The following is a 16,623-nucleotide window of genomic DNA, read 5'->3' on the forward strand; positions in this document are numbered from 1 at the left end:
ACACACACACAATACATATTCCTAACAAAATTCAGTTGTGTAGTTATATGAAATAGTATGGTAAGAATTAGCCGACATTCGATCTTTTGTAAACGGTTATTTGCTACACTTATTGCTGAATTGACGCCCACTGTGTAGTTTTCCGGGATTTGCAACATTTCTGACAGCACGTGAAGGCAGCACCGGGCCTGTATCTCCTCTGACTACTTCCTGTGAGGGAAGCTCAGTCAGCTGTCACATTCTGAAAGGCGACAAGAGCGATCACAGGCGAGGAGAAGCACACAAGAAGAGCGAAAATGTCTAGTTTTTCCAACAAGTTCAGCGCTTACACGATGGCTGAACTCAACGAGTTTCTCGAGGACGACGAAAAACTCACAGAAATGGTCCAGGGGATGGAGGAGGTATGTTCAGTTTCTCGCTTTTGCAATGCAACGTTAGCTAATGACTCCTTTTTCTCGGTCACTGTTTTTTTCCCCTCAACCCTTTGTTGTGCTTCCCAACACACGCTCGGTACAGTCACTGAAATGGTTGCCTCGACTCCTGTGGAGGATTTTGTCGTAAATAATTGTTAACAGAACTTCAGCGTGTCGAAACCTACAACAGTGGCCAAAACGTTAACCTTGAGACGGAGCTCGCACGAGCATTGTCTGAAGTTTTAACACACGAGGATTCCCAGTTTGCGACATTGTTCCCAAAAACCTGCACTTCCTCAGACTGCAGACGCTCGCCGATGTTCAGCAGTAAGCTGGAACAAGAATACATTTTAATGGCCAAACTAACGCTGAGTCATTTTCAGAAAACAGTTAAAAGTAAGCAACGGCCTAGCTTCGACTCTCTTTCCAGACAGGTCGTCATGCCAAAGTCCGCTTACAAAACGGCCAATTTCTGAGCGACCTTTCTGCTGGCACAGGTTAAACGATTCCGGGGAAAACAGTACTGAACACCTAATCTAAGAAATGAATTATTAACCAGCTTAATTTACACGCAGAACCATAAGCAGTACTCACAGCCATATAACAACAGAGATGTTGCTCGTATCAGTTGCTGTATTTATTGTGTGGTGAATAAATGCTGAATTCACCTTCCTATTTCTGCATTGACGAGGTGAAGCAGATGTGAGACAGCCGGCAAAGTAACATGAATTGACACAGAGTTGCTTTCTCATGTCGAGACTCCGTGTCCCTGGTTCTGTAGCACCAGCATTCTGTAATTTCCTGTTTACGTGTAGCTACCTGCTTTGCTCTATATCATAAAACTGCCCTTGTAATGATAAGCAGCTGATAACGCTATTTTTCTTTCCATTCTCGGAGCGATTATAAACCTGTAGTCGGTACAAAGGTTTTCCACAGACAGAAATTTGCCATATCAGGGAGCGCAGACAGATCAGACAGGTTTTATATAGGGGATTTGTGCTTCTGATTATTTCCAAGCTGCTGCTCCTTTCCAAATGCTCATTTCCACTGTGGGCTTTCATCTACCCTAATGTCCTCCTGCTGGATCAGCTCCACCAGGTCCCCGGTGGTTGGGAGAACCACTTTAGTCATTCTTGTTTTGTTTTTTGATGCAAACTCCTCAGCAAACACTTTCTTCCCTCTCTTACCCTGCAGCTTGGACCTGTTCAGTAATTACAAACATAAGACACACATTTTCAGCAGACAGGGATTTTTCTTGTCTGTCGTCATAGTTCTGTGGCTTTCGCTCTCATTTAAGCTCTTTTTTGCGTTCCACTGAGGACTCACTGCCCAAATTATGATGAAAGCTCCTCTTCTCAGACATGAGAAACCAGAAGCTACTATAGCTGGGCTCAAGTGCATCAGATCCATTTCACCTCGCTTAAGCAAGAAGAATACAGTGGCTTTGGATGAATGTTGCGTTTTGAGCCAGCCATTTGTGTTGTCAGTCCTGTTTTTGATCCACACCCTGTGTGATTGTCTCCATGGTTTCATTTTCCTCTTCCCGTAGGTTACAGAGAGGGAGGGACTTGTTTACTGCTGTGACAGTGTAGTTGTTGGCACAAGTTAGTCATAAGACTATGGGAAAGATGGAAGAGACTGGCCAAGTAAAGACATGCCTGAGCCAAAGGTGGAACTGTCTGGGAAACTCTCTCTTTAGAATACACTGGATGGGAACAAAGGCAGTGGGTGTTATAAGGCGTGGAGCGAAACCTGAGAGTGCTGAGAAGCGCTGATCGTACAGCTGTAGTATACGGACACGAACCCTTCCTGAGACGGAGACACATGCTTTGCTGCAGGCAATGATCGTCTCATTTTGCAAAACACTCACTGAAGGCACCACGTGTTGCCTTTTGAATAATCCAAATAGCCCTATCATGCGTTTGTTTAGATTCAGTGTATCCTGTTATTGTTGTTGTTTTTTTCACATCAATTGACCATAAATGTGTCGGACCATGTGTTATTGAACTTGCCGGATCTTTTGAACATTTTTATTCAGCTTCCCTTTGAGTGTCCACTGGGCTAAAGTCAGTATGATCTTGATTTGTGGGTGACCCAGTTTTCTAATGTCCCCACACAATGCGTCAGCTCATTGAAGCTTTCTGTTTCTGTACTTCACATTCTTAGCTAAATTAAGATCAAGATGAGCTGTTCCTTTTCTTTTTGAGTCCTTCACTAATCCAGGAACAGGTTTTACAGAGCGTGTGTGCTTCAGTAGAAGTTCTCTTGTTTCAATTTCTTACAGAACAGATCTTAAAATGTCTTGGTATCTCACTCAGGGGCTGTGTAATTGGGGTAGATTGAAACGCTTTTATCTTTTTCTAATGAGATTAATTATAGCTCCACAGATTTGAGGCTGATATTAATATCAGTGTGTGGAAATGAAAAAAAAAATCTGATACCAATGTATCTGTAAAATAACATGAATAAACTGTTGTGATTCAGATCTTTTTAGATTTTTAGAGGATCGTGACCAACACTGAGTACATACATAGCTGGACATGTTTCAGCAGGAAAATCAGCTTGTCATTGTTCTCTGGTATAAACTATGAAATGCTCACAGTTTCTAAATGATAGACCTCATCAGACCTGGTCTGGCATTTCTGAATTGAAATTTCTTTTCAGTCTAGCTCTGATACAAATTTTTAGGGTGTCTCCACATGTCTCGTTTGGAGCAGTTGTTTTGAAACCTGTAGCGCTTCCTCTCAAAGGTGGCTTCGTTTGGCCATATATGAACACAGCAGTTGCGCTCGCAGGTGGGGCCTGATGACGCCTAATTTATTGTCCTGTAGTCATTTGGCTCCTGGTTGTCATAACACGTGGTTGATTTGCATTCTAATAATGCTTCCAGTCAGTTATTTCATGGGTCCTGATGATGCAGGATGACAGTCAAGGGCAAAACTGTCCAAGCCTGTCAGTCTGTGTAACTTGTTGTTTACTCGTCTTGGTTTGTAGTAAAAGTCAGTGTGAACAGGATCCACACCAGAACTGAAATGCAGCAATACATCATTTTAGCCCTTGAATGGTATCACAGCAAACAAGCCTCAGGTGTGAAAACACCCTGCCATACTTTTTTTTTTGCCAAGAGTGGGGACTCAGGAGAACATCACATACTCACTTTTCCAGCGCAGCTCTTCAGCCATAGTTGCATTTCAGACTCACTCTGCTTCCCGCTCATATAGAAACTCTGCATATAATTACAGGTTATTACTCTAGTTCTCCAAATTCATGTCTGTGGTCCATCGCGACAGGCTTAACCTACATTTCCTGTGATTATTTCAGCCTGTATGGAGAGAATGGAGCGTTGCAGAGCTTTCCCCAGGCAAACAATTATGTGTTTGGTTTGACAGAACAAGCCTGCAGTTACGGATGCTATTTTAAAGGTCTGCTTCTTCAGCGGGCCACGATGAATGAGCAGATTGGGACTTGCGAAAGGAAGCCTGGTCACCTCAGGATATGATGGTGCAAAGTGCAGTGGTAATAGACATATTTAGCTGCTTTTCCTGCCTGAAATGTTATTTTCCCCCTTCAGTCTAACAGCCAAACAAGGCCTGCCTCAGTCACTTTCAGAAACTATTCCATAATCACAACCACGCTTCAGTGTATTTTTAGTGTTTTCCTGCATGTCCTGGTTGTATTTGCAAGAACAACATGTTGGTTGATGTGTGAAATGAGTCATTTGAGAGGCAGCAGGAGACGCTTTTTTATGTGTTCCTCCACAGTTCACAGTGTAGCATGTTGTTCCTCCCACCTGTCCTCATGGTTTCAGTCCAGACCGACAGTAACAGGGCACTCCATCCTTTTTTACAGGGAGTTCTGTTTACCTGTAGCAAGGAGTATTACCTTTAAGTATTGCATTTAAAAACAGCTTTAGATTTTTTTCTGTTTTCTGCAGGAGGTTTACAAAGCATTTCTGCAGCTTGGCGTGTACTAGGATCTACAAGTCAGTCTCGACCTCTGCTGCATTTTGGGAGTCCCTCAGTTTTATGGAAGCTAGCAGCGCTACCTGCCCAGTGTGACAGCAATCAAGGAGAACCTGGAAACGGAGATTTTTAGCTGCAGACATTTTGACTTGTCACAGGAAAACTGCTCGTTACCCCAATTTGGGATTGTTATTCCAAGACGATGACCTCCACTGCTCGCCTCGTAGTTGCACCATTTAAGCCAGAATTAGCTTCTTTCGTCAAGTATTTGTAACCGCTTGTCAACAAGTGAAATCAGGAACAAACTGTTTTAGTCAATTGACAGAAGTCTAATCTAATTTTGATAACTGATTCATCTTTTGGTTATTTTTCAAGCAAAAATGCTGAAAAAATGCTAAATATTTCTGCCAGTGATGGACACGTTCTCAGCTGTTTTTTTTTCTAGCAGTCTGTCGACATTTCTGTAGCTGTTCACACCAAGCAGGAGATATTAGCTGTCAGAAATTTCAGATATCTCAGACTTGGAATTACAGCTGGGAGGCTGATGTGAACACTTGTAATTACACTGTGAACAATACGACATGAATGCAGCAGAACCAGAAACGTTGATGGTGGGTGATAATGCTCAGTGTCCACAGTACAAATTCACAGGTCACTATAGAGCAGCGTTTCCCAGCCTTTTTGAGCCACAGCACATATTTTACATTAGAAAAATCTCAAGGCACACCACCAAACAAAAATATCACAAAAAGTATATTTATTGAATTATAATAAAAATCTAGTTTCAATTTGCTTACTCAGTGCGAAACCTGGGCCTGTTTAGTTGAACACAAAGCTGATGTTCTTGCAGGAATTGAAGAAAGATTTCACCTGATTGGTGCTCTAAGGCTTAGAGCACCAATCAGGTGAAATTGGATCATCTTCCACGGCTCACCTGATGATTTCTCAGAGCACACTTATGTGCCGCGGCACAGTGGCTGGGAAGCACCGCTATAGAGTCAACCACTGAGTGCCATACTGGGAGTGTGATTTCGGACACACAACAGCAGGGTCCAGGTACTGGCACACCTGAATGGAATGCAGCCATGATCAGTGTTATTGGATACACTTGTGGCTTTCCTCCTATGCCATGTTAAAATGTCTGTCCTGAAAAAGGTCTGTTGTTTTGTGACACGGTAGCCATCATACCTTATTTTCTTAATATAACCAGATACGCAAAAAAAACGGATCGCTACTTTCATTAATACCCTGTGTGTGTTTCCCTAGTTAAGATTGTATTTTGTGTTTAAAGAATTTTAAAAATGAGAGCTATCACACTGCTGAAATCAGATAATAACCAGTTGTAAAAGAGTTTTCTTTTAAAGCAAAGGTGTTGATTCTGCCATGATTTCTCTTTCTAAACACGTGAGGAGGCTTGTGGGAGTTGTGTGAAAATGATTGTGATGATTCACACTTTAATCAGTTAATATTCACTGCTTTTTCTTTGCTACAAAGAATTCATGCTAACTGTGGTTGAATTTGAGTCTTGCTGGCCTGGTCTCTTTAGACTCCGGCTGCTGTGAGTTCTGCATTGATGGAAGTGCAAAGGTTATACCATAAACACACCGCTGACATGTTGTCTTTTTCTCTTTCTAGATGCATGAAGTCCAGCAGAGCAAGGAGACCACACTGATCAACAACCGAACCCTGGCAGAGCAAAACCTCGCCCTGCAGCCCAGACTGGAGCACAAGAAAGAGCAGCTCACCAAGCGTTACAGCTGTCTCCAGGAGAACTTTGAGTCCTATCAGCTTCGCAAGTCCACCTTAGGTATGGCAGGGTACAGCTTGTGCATCTTCACCCCTTTTGATCTCCTTGACGTGCTGGGTTACCCATTGCTGTAACTAACAATAATCTTCATTATCAATTCATCTTGTTGGTCACTTTCATGATTAATCAGTGAATTGCTTAGTCTGTATAACATCAGCTGATAGTTAGAAAACAAACATTATGGTTTCTAAGAACCTAAGATGATGTCTTCAGACCGTGTTATTTTGTCTAAAAGTCCAAAACTCAAAGCTATTCAGTAGAGCTGCAATGAGTAGTCTATTAATCAATGAGTCGATTAAACATGTCAGCTCTACATTAAAACCTGCAGTATGTAAACAGTGATAATGAAGAGACTTCAGGTGATCGCCCTCAGTTTAAGAGTGAACCTCTCCATACAGTCAGCCGCTGTTGGAGGAGGCTGAGGTGTTGTGTCGTGTTTTCCCCCGTGTTGTTTGTTCTTCACTGCATGACCTGTTCCACCAGTTCTCATGTTCCCCATCATTGACCAGAAGCCCTGCCGTCAGGCTGCTGCAGGAGTCGCTGTTGTTGAGCTCTGCTCCGGTTGAGCGAGTTCTAAATGTGATTTGCATCTCCGCTAAGGACTCAGAGGGCTGTAATATCCCTCACTGACACACCTTCACAGCACTTCCTGGTGTGCAAAGAAGCCGGAGTGACGATACTTGTGACCTTGTTGACGCAGTGGTTGCCAAGCAGCCGTCTCAAAATAGCATGCCAGCCATTCACTACTCCAACAGCAGCGACTCTAACAGCCTGCTGCTGTCATGTGTACAACACACACAAAGGTTGGCACACACATTGTGAGCTTTGAGTTTTGTTGTTTTTGTTAATATAAGGCCAAAATCGAAGTTAACAGAGTTTAACTAGTATTTACAGCGAAACAATTCCATGCTCCTGTCTCTCATACGGTAGTCACTCCAGTGATGCAGCTCTGCAACTGTGGTCTTGTCTGTTGTCATCAAGCAGTGGCTTTTGTCAAATGTAGGTTACCCGGTGCCCCCCCCCCCCCCAACACACACACACACACACACACACACACACACACACACACACACACACTCTCATGCACTAGCTGCCCTAGTTGTGGATTTGCAGAGCAGCTGGGGAAGGACAGCGATGCTCAGAGCTAAGAGAAGCATCACCGTTTGACCCAGATGGACGATCCGGTGTACAGTAGTTTGCTGTGTTGTTGTTTGCAAACAGTGACACCACCCCCACCCCCCAACTCTTTCTCCTGGAAGTGTCTCTGCACCACCCTTCACTGTTCGTTAGGCTCTGGAGGCCAAAATGGCAGGGCAGCCCCATCACCACCACCATGCACTGCCTCTGACGACGGCAGCCCACAGTGGGCCATTGTGCTGCCAGGCAAGCTGGTGTAAAACAGCCACAGTGGGTGGGAGGGAGTGGTGGATGATGGGACCAGCAGACAGGGAAGTTGGAAGAGTGGGAGGGGGAGAGAAAAGCAGTGAGGCAAGCCAAAACTCCCCCCTCAGATTCGCAGCAGAGGTCGATGTGGATTCATTTACTAAATGGCCGCCTGATGATCTCCAGGCTCAGACTGTGCGCCGGGCTCTCGGCAGGCTCTGCTCAGCCAGAGAATCACAGCTTTGTGTGGAGGAGTGCTGCTGATATGCCTGGGAGTGCGCCTTGTTATGGGAGAGTGAGACAGAAAGGACTGGGAATTCACGCTGGAAAAAGGGCTGCGTCAAGAATGAGGCCTCTGTCCTGGAATGTTTTTCATTCAATTTAAACTTCACCAGTAAAATTTGGCAACCCAGCGTGAGGTTTAGGCGTCTGGTACCAACAAATCAGAGATTACATGTTTGATTACCAGTTGATTAGCCAATTTGACGGAAAATTTGGTCTTGCGAAAGTCGTTGAATCTGTCCAAAGCATTTTCTTTGCTTATTATTTGCCATAGCCAACCAGTGTGGAAAGGACACAACAAGTTTTGTAAGTTCTTTTAATGTTTGTCCCCCACGGGTCAGTCTGCTGACACGTTTAACAATAAATGTGTCTTCGCTGCTCTGTATGTAACATTAATCATCCCATTCTGTGATGTGAGGCAGAGTATGTGCCATCAAGGACCTTGTTCTTATGTCTGAGTCCAGCAAGCGAAGTATTACAGTGGTGACTGCAGCCAGTTTGACAAGCTTGTTAACAGGTTGAACATTCAGGTGTGTAGCTAGTAATTTAAACCTTGTCTGAATATAAAAGTGTTAATGCATATGAATATTTAAAAGTAAGATTTCTTTAGATTTAGTTCTGGTTTTCTTTTCTGCCCTTTTGTCAGACACAGGTAATACTCACTGTTAGACCAGTAAGTTCAGAGCAGGAAGTGGGTCTGGCCCTTCCCCTCTTGGCTTAGTGTTGTCAAGGCTGCTTACAAGGCGTGTCACTGACATTTTAACTGCGGCCCTGCTTCATTGATGTGCTTTATTGGTGTTTCGAATTGCGGATATCAGACTTAACAGTAACAGCAGAGTGAAAATCTAGAATTTCCTCCAGAGGGCTTCATGAAGTTTGCCATCTTCTCCTTCTTTCTCTTAGAGAAAAGGTAGCTTGGCCAGGCCTTGTGTCAACAACTTTGCTTTCATGTTTTAGTTTGCCTTTCACGCACTTAATCACCATTACTCATTTACCTGTTTTTACCCTTGCTACATATTCAAAATTTAGAAATGGCAGTGTTGATAGGAGTTGGACAAACAGCGACAGAGAGCTGTACTCTGGCCATGCTTGAAGTCAGGAGTTAAGGGCATACCAATGACACCCTTCAACAGATTGCGATGCTAGTCATGTATAATCCCCTTGATGGACGTTCTCAGTACTAATTGGCATATGTCAGCATGCTATCATGCTAAACTAGCTTGGTACACATGGAGAACTGCTAAACATCAACATGTTTAGTCATTGTCAGCATGTTAGCCCACTGACATTAGCATTCTGCCCGGGCGCTAAGTACAGCCTCACAAAGCTAAAGATATTCCACATCAGTTATGGAAATTTGAGTGCAGAAATGTTGTTACAGATTGTAAAAATCTAGGCTGACGTATGTTGCACTCCGTGTCCTCTGCATGAATCAGCCTAGGTCTTTGTTCACTTGGTTGCGTACAGAGGGGAAGCCTCCAGCAGAGTGAGACTGGGGTCTCTCCTGTAATTAGAGAGCCACTGCATTGTGTCATCATCTGTTGAGCTGGGAGATGAAGGTGAGTTGACGGAGCTGTAGAGAAGATCAGTAACTAGCGGTGTGTCAATGGTTTTATTGCCAGTGTGCATGTGTGTAATCCCAGCTCCGGTTGGTGTTGACTTGCAGTCCTGCTTAGGAACACAAACAAAACAGGCTTCATCATTAGAGATACCAAGTCGGTTTCAGTTGACTCAGTGAGGCTTTGCAAGTTCACAGCAAACAGAGAGGCGTTATGGTTGTTTGGACGTGCCAGTCACAGGCCCATGACTGGCAGATTTCACAGATCCCACCACAGCTGTGTCTGACAGGCTTATTCAAACCTGTCAACACGTTTGTTTCATTTTTAGGAAGGGCCTTCTTGGTTAATTTAGGCATGGATCACACTTAATCCACAATGCATCTGTGTAGCTTTGAGCGCTGCGTAAAAGGTACACCGGAGTCTTGTGACTCAAATGTGTTGAAAAGATTGTGTAAAGGAGGTGATGAATTGTAGCTTTGTAACATTACAAACATTGAAGCCCTGGTTTATGAACAAATGGGCTTTTGTTACAAAAGCGATGGAAAAACAGAGTAAAATGAGACGAATAGGAAGAATACTAACATTTGTGCTTTTCCTTTGTCTTCTTATTTAACAGACCACAAGTCAGGAAATACCTCCCTGGACACACTGCTGGCCCTACTGCAGGCGGAGGGAGCCAAAATAGAAGAGGAGACAGAGGTGAGCAGTACATTGCTCTGTCCATGGATGACTCCATGTGTCGCTGTGACACCACACAGTCATTCCTGTACCTGCTTTTCCAGTTGCTGATGTTCTGTCCTACAGAGGCTTCATTGTCCAAATCTAGGACGCCTGTGGACAGCAGAGTGGCTGACTGGCTGAGGTCACAGTTTTTATCCGAGCAGTAGCTACCTGTCCCGTCAGTGCTTTTGAGCTGTCAATCAAATGATTCGGTTTCTTGTTCCAAAATGTTTCAGCTAATGCTGCATCTGTGCCATTAGAGAAACACTGCTAAGGCACTAACTGTGTTTGCTGATGGACCGCTGTTTCTTCAACCTCCTGAACTAATCAATCAGTTGTCATAATGGTTGGCAATTAATTTGATGGTTGAGAACTAATCGATTCATCATTGCGGCTCTAAATAGATTCTGTCAGTGAAATTATGCCGTTAATGCCTCTGTTTCACCGTCAGTGGCTCATCATCGAGATCCAGAGAACCTATAATCAGTCTGCGTTAATGATGAAGTTTTGACTGATGATTGATTGAGGCAGGTGTATTTTCTGTTATGCCCAAACTGCAACAGTAAAAAAAATGAATTAGAAACAAAATCATAATCTATAAATTGCATTCCAGTGCTATTGAACCTAACATCCTATTTTCTGTACTGTCATTCTTTATTTGACCGTCACGTTAAGTGCAGTCATGTTTTATTTCTTATATTGTATCTTCATTTATTTATCTTCAGATAAGCCAACTGTTGAGGGCTCGAATAAAACAGTTGGGTTCAATTTTGGACAGTTCCAACACATGCGTTGACATCTTGTTCCACATATGGTTTGGTAAATGAAGCCCCAGATCACCTCATCAACATAAATGTTTGATCAAAGAAATAATCAGATCATCTTTTTAAATGTTAATTTCCTCAGCAATGTATGTGTGTCTGGCTTTGCGATTGTCTCCCTTTAAGAATCATGTCTTCATGATTGTCTTTGAACAGAATATGGCTGATTCGTTCCTGGATGGCGACATGACCCTGGATTCCTTCATTGATGCCTACCAGAACAACAGGAAGCTGGCTCACTTGAGAAGGGTGAAGATCGAGAAGCTGCAGGAGATGGTGCTGCAGGGCCAGCGGCTTCCCCAGGCGTCGGTCCCTACCTCAAGATCTCAGGATGTGTCAGTGGCAGCCAGACCCTCATCCTCCTCCCTCCTCAGTGAGGCCGGCAGTGGCTCTTCCCCTGTCGCCCAGCCCAGGAGGAAACCTCCTCCTCCTCCATCCCAGCCAGCCCCAATTCTAAATCCAGCTCCAGCTCCGACCACTGCCCCTCAGCCTTCTGCCTTCTACTCGGCATCGCCATACCCACCAATTCCTCCGAGAACAGGCCAACCCTTCCCCAATGTCTCCTCTGGCTACCCGAACCACTTTCTATCTCAGTACCCCCCTGCTTTGCCTCAGAGGCCCGCGCCTCGAATGGCCCCGCAGCCTGGGTTCATTATGCAGTAGATAAAAGCAGTTGCCACTCAGAGGACGCAGTGTGTGTGTCGTGGACCTTTCACTGCTGGAGCTCCTCTGAGAACAATTTTTCTACATCGTCGGCCTTCTTGGAATAAGACCAGTCTCAACACAAGAAGGCGGACCTCCGCTGGCTGGTCTGGTCACGATCAGCTGAAGCAGACCTCCAATAATCTCTGTGGATTCGCGCTCACCTCTCACACCCATCAACACTCCCAACAAAAAAAGACGTGACAAGATCAGCCTCGAGTCTCACTAACCTGAGTCCTGTCTGTGGACGGGCCCGCTGCCGGCCTGTAGTGAAACAATCTGTGGGTCACTGAGCCGGGACCTGTCATTTATCAGCACTTTCTGTCTCCTGGCAGTGCCCATTAGTTTTCTGTCTCTCACCTCCCTTCAAACATGCTTTTACACAACACTAAAGTCTTTCAGAAAAGGGTTGAATTAGTCATTTCCATCTGCAGCATACTAATTTAATGGTAATGTATATGCAAGCAAAGAGAGACCCTAATTACTGTGCAGTTTTGATGAAAATATTATTTCCCAGAATATATTCAGGCGAAACTGCATCTATGCTGTGATTTTTTTTATATATAAAAATTCACAAGGTACATAGAAATATTTGAATTTCAGCATCTTTTTATGATATTATACTAATGGAGTTATGTTAATAATAGCCAGGATAGACTGATTAACATATGTGAAAGAGGGCTTTGGTTGGTGTATCTCCAATGTGTGAGAGCGTCTCATGAGAGTCCAGACCTGCCTGATTCAAGATGGCTGACTGTTGTACGTGGTCCATCTCGTGGCAGAAGTCGAAGGGAGCTGAAGGAGAGGATTAGTGGCTGAGCTGTTGTAACAAAAGACGAGGGCCGTAGAGCCTTTCCTGAAATGAAGGATTTATGTATAGCCATACAGTACACTCCTGGTGCGTGTTGTTTTCTGTGGGTCCCTGTTGTAATGCACTCCTTTATGATGTCCGTTGTCTTTCACACCCTCAGTTGGGATTGGAGATGATGCCACCAGTTCTGTGGATCTCATACATATAATTCTGTTTTCTGTCACACCGAGCACCAAAGACTTCCCACATCACTCTGTGTTCAAACTCTCTGCTGCAGTCTTTATGTAAATGAGACATTTAGTGAGGTAATCTATCATTGTTCCCAACATATCTATGTGATGTTGAGCTCTTTTGTAAACCCACAAGCCACATTTGTTCAAGAGGAACTTGCAAGATCAACCTGGCTTTGGGAGGAAGCTTTTTTCTGGTGCGATAGAAATTCACTTTTTTCTCCCCACTGCTGTCGCTGTGCACTGTTGAAGAGCCGCGAGTGCCTACACTTGAAGTGACGTTGATCACGTCCTGCTGACTACTCCATGTTTCTCTATGCTCAGCTGTCGATGTTAGAATCCCCACCCCAGCCCCCAAACCTTCAAAGCTAAAACTGGCCGAACATTTGGTTTTCTCCCCCTGCTGCTGATTTCAGTTCCACCCTAAAGTGGAAAAAGGCAGTGTGACTGTTGGTCTGTCAGGCTTTGCCTTCTCTCTTGAGGCAGAGGGCCAGAATAGAGCGATACTGAACATGTGCCAGAGAGATAAGAGACACCCTCAGGCTGTGTGCCCAATGGTGCTTGTGCTTCTCTTCCACTCTTCCTCCAATGTATTAAGGTTTTCCTGGGGTGAATTTTAGAGATTTTTGCATGTGTCGTTGCCATTTTTTTTTCTTTTCTTTTCCCAAATTGGTAAAATAACAGGGCTCTGAAATGTTTTGTGTCATATCTTGGTGATAATACTTCACCTCAAGGCAATGAAGTGGACCACAGAATGGACAAAACATACTTGTCAGCAGGCAAAACTACAAATAGAAGGTAAAGCATCAACGCCTCAATGAACCAGCATTTCTAACAACTAACGAAGGATAATTCTTGTGTGCATGGCCTTTGCTCTTTGTGTTCATTCTGATGATTCCTCTTTAATACTTTTTTTCTTTTAGCTGTTGAGCTGCTTTTTGAACTGATCCTCTGTATCCATTGTTTTATATGTGACTGGTGATCTTTTCAGTGTAATGTTGTAGGTATTTACTTATAATGAATGTTTAAGTGGAATTTAATGCTATTTTCAAGTTCAATAAATCTCAGATTTTTGTATCTGTTTTTATCCAGCCACTTTATTCTTAGACAGTGAACACATAGGATTTCTCAGTTAATGTCACACCAGACCCCAGTTGGCCTATGCAGCTCTGAGTCATAGGAACACACTGCTGTTGTGCACTGAGCTACATGTTTTTGAAAATGAAACAAGACAGCCACCTAGTGTTCCTGGGTTGATAATGAATGAAATTTTTCTCAACAAACTTGAAAATCCAGTTTCATAGCATGTTGTTGAGAAAAGGTTAATAGCATCATTTACAATGTGAAGAGAAATACATAACTACTAAAGGTATATCTAACACTTCTCCACTATATTTATATCCAATATCAACAATAATACATTTCATGCTGATCTAGTGTTAAGTGCAAAACCTGTCCATACACTTATGTATGTATATAGACTTTAGAAATGCAACAGAGGGCCCAGTAATTAAGTAACTGGTTCTCCTGAGTGATTGATTTAAAAGCAATTACCTGTGGCCCACTCTTAGAAGTGATATAATTGGTAATGGATGTGTTATGTCACTCAGTGCAAGTTACAGATTGGTTGTCCACTGCTATGTAAATTATTTTTATACACCACATCAATTAAACATGCATGAAATAGCTTGAGGTTCTGAATGAATCCCTGCGTCCGCAATGTTGCATTCAGGTCCCACATAAAGGATGGAAGATTGAGCTTTTGCAATGGCAGAAAAACCTACCAGTAACCCTTTCGAATACTGATGTTACAGGTAAATCCAGTGAAATAAATGAATAAATATATATATAGATTAAAAATAAACAACAATGTGCATCTTCTAAACTAATTTTCCATGTCAGTATCATCATTTACAAGGCGAAGACTTTAAAGGCACTCCCGAGGCACGCCCACTCAAACTGGGCCTCATTTTAGAATGGGCGTGCCTTGTGTCTTGTTGGGACTAAACAGTACGGAGTCATTTTGCACACATTGTTTCTTTGTTGTCATCGGACACTTTTTAATTGAATTGATCAAATCGTAGAAGCGTTAAGTGTAATAGTTTTCTTAAGGTTGTTATGTAGTCGAACTTTCAAGTCAACTGACTTGGGTCAAATCAGGAAAACTCATGGAACGTTCAGTACAGGCAGGAAAATAATAATACCAAAATAATAAAGGTAAAGACTACTAAGGTTATTGATAATTGTTTAACACACTTGACTCAGCACCTGCTTTAGAAGCTTTTACTCCAGTGCAGCAATATTTAGAGGCATTTGCCACCGTTTATATTCCCAAATGTGCGAGCAGCAGCAGCAGCAGCAGCAGCAGCAGCAGCAGCAGCAGCAGCAAAGTCTTGTCACTTCACTATAAACGTTTGTGTTTTTAACGCACCCCTAAACCACGTGCTACGTTTCCATAGTCACGTCACATCGACTCCACCATGTTGTAGGAAATCCACTGCTGCTCCTCACTCTCTGTCAGATTACAGTTTAATCCGAGGAGGAAGATATACAGTCCAAACGGTGTCTGTGTCTTGGAGAGACTGTTGCTGTATACGCATACTAAACAAACGCGACTTTACGTGCTTCTCTCATTTATCTACAAGAAACGGCCTGCAGGGAGAAGATGAAACGCCTTTCTTCCGTGGCTGTCTTTGCCTGTCCGCCGACTTGCCAATACATTAAGATGTTAGCTGGCTAACTAGCTGAAGAAGAGTAACTAAATCGGATTAGCTGCTAACGGCAGCCTCCCTCTAGGTAATATCCAAGTAGTTTTTGCTGTACTTGACAACTATTACACAGCAGTAAGCGGCCTCTGTTCTGTTTTTTAATGTTAATTAGATTTCTGCGTTTGTGTCAACATTACTTCTTTGTGCTGTAATTAGTCGCTGGAGTACGTGTTGCTGCAGGCTAGCTAGGTTATTAGCCAGTCAGACCACAAGAACTGGGGCTCCTTCGCTAGCTCATCTTTGCTGTTTGTTGGACAGAGCAAACACAAAATTAGTGCCTGCAACCACAAAGTCAAGACGGAGCTGACGGCCGCGCTGATGTGCTAGCTTGTCCTCGGGCTAGCTGGCGAGAGAGCTGCAGAAGACTTTATCCCAGAAATTAGCCCTCAAACGAAGCAAGGATGTCAGGAAAGGATAAAGAGAAAGACAAACAGGAGAAACAGTCCACAACGGAGCGGCTGATAAAAGGTGAGTCAATGTTACACGCGGACAGGACTCGCATTAGAAATTCTTTGAGTGGCAGCTGACACACGGATTGAAAACCACCTGTAGCTTTTGTAATAACTTTGTCTAAGCCCCTTCCTGTCTAAAAGGCTTTAGTGTATATTGTTATTATCGCAAGCAGAGGCCAGTGGGAATATATTAATGTAATGTAAAAGATATATATAGAGTGATTATTAATTCTTCTGTGTATTCTACTATAGTCATATCCATATGGGCTTCTAATCCCTTTTACCAGGAGATGCTCACATATCTGTGGATGAGAGTGATGAAAGGCCATGTTTTTTATTATCACCTTGGATAGAACTTCTTAAAGGTATTATTTCCATAGTTTTCCACTGGTATATATATATATAACACACCAGCTCATAACGGAAAGCAAAGGCAAGAACTCCTATATCGGTGCCCAATCTCCTTGACATTTAGGATGGATGAAGTCTGAATTCATGAGGCTGTTGCTCACTCATGGGAATACCCAAAGTCTGCTCAGGTTACCAGCAGAGCTTGACAAGATGGATTCCTTCACACTGAGGTTGTCATGGCTTGTTGGACAGACAGGACACCATTTGTTGTGTCTGCCCAAGATAGGACAGACAGAGCCAAGTCTGATGTAGCTCCTACGGGAGAAAATCCAACCCCACCCCTGCTACCACCACCACCACCA

The 16,623-nt window shown here is 43.4% G+C and overlaps 2 protein-coding genes across 6 annotated transcripts in view; both read left to right on the forward strand.

Moving 5' to 3' along the window:
- Positions 1-220: 220 nt before the first annotated feature.
- vps37ba (VPS37B subunit of ESCRT-I a) lies at positions 221-13,766 on the forward strand. Its single transcript, XM_070965230.1, has 4 exons — positions 221-401; positions 6,011-6,182; positions 10,023-10,105; positions 11,104-13,766. The coding sequence occupies exons 1-4, from the start codon at positions 297-299 to the stop codon at positions 11,608-11,610; spliced, it is 867 nt and encodes a 288-aa protein (XP_070821331.1). The 5' UTR covers positions 221-296; the 3' UTR covers positions 11,611-13,766.
- Positions 13,767-15,151: 1,385 nt separating this feature from the next.
- The window catches only part of ppp3cca (protein phosphatase 3, catalytic subunit, gamma isozyme, a), a 28,612-nt gene continuing 27,140 nt past the window's right edge, over positions 15,152-16,623 (forward strand). For 4 of the 5 annotated variants that reach the window (XM_070963589.1, XM_070963591.1, XM_070963592.1 and 1 more), the window contains exon 1: positions 15,152-15,926. In XM_070963589.1, the coding sequence (XP_070819690.1) occupies positions 15,860-15,926 (67 nt within the window). In that variant the 5' untranslated portion in view covers positions 15,152-15,859. The remainder of the gene's footprint in view (positions 15,927-16,623) is intronic. The other variant, XM_070963590.1, reaches the window with a different exon arrangement.

Source organism: Chaetodon trifascialis, chromosome 6 (assembly GCF_039877785.1).
Source record: "Chaetodon trifascialis isolate fChaTrf1 chromosome 6, fChaTrf1.hap1, whole genome shotgun sequence".
NCBI lineage: Eukaryota > Metazoa > Chordata > Actinopteri > Chaetodontiformes > Chaetodontidae > Chaetodon > Chaetodon trifascialis.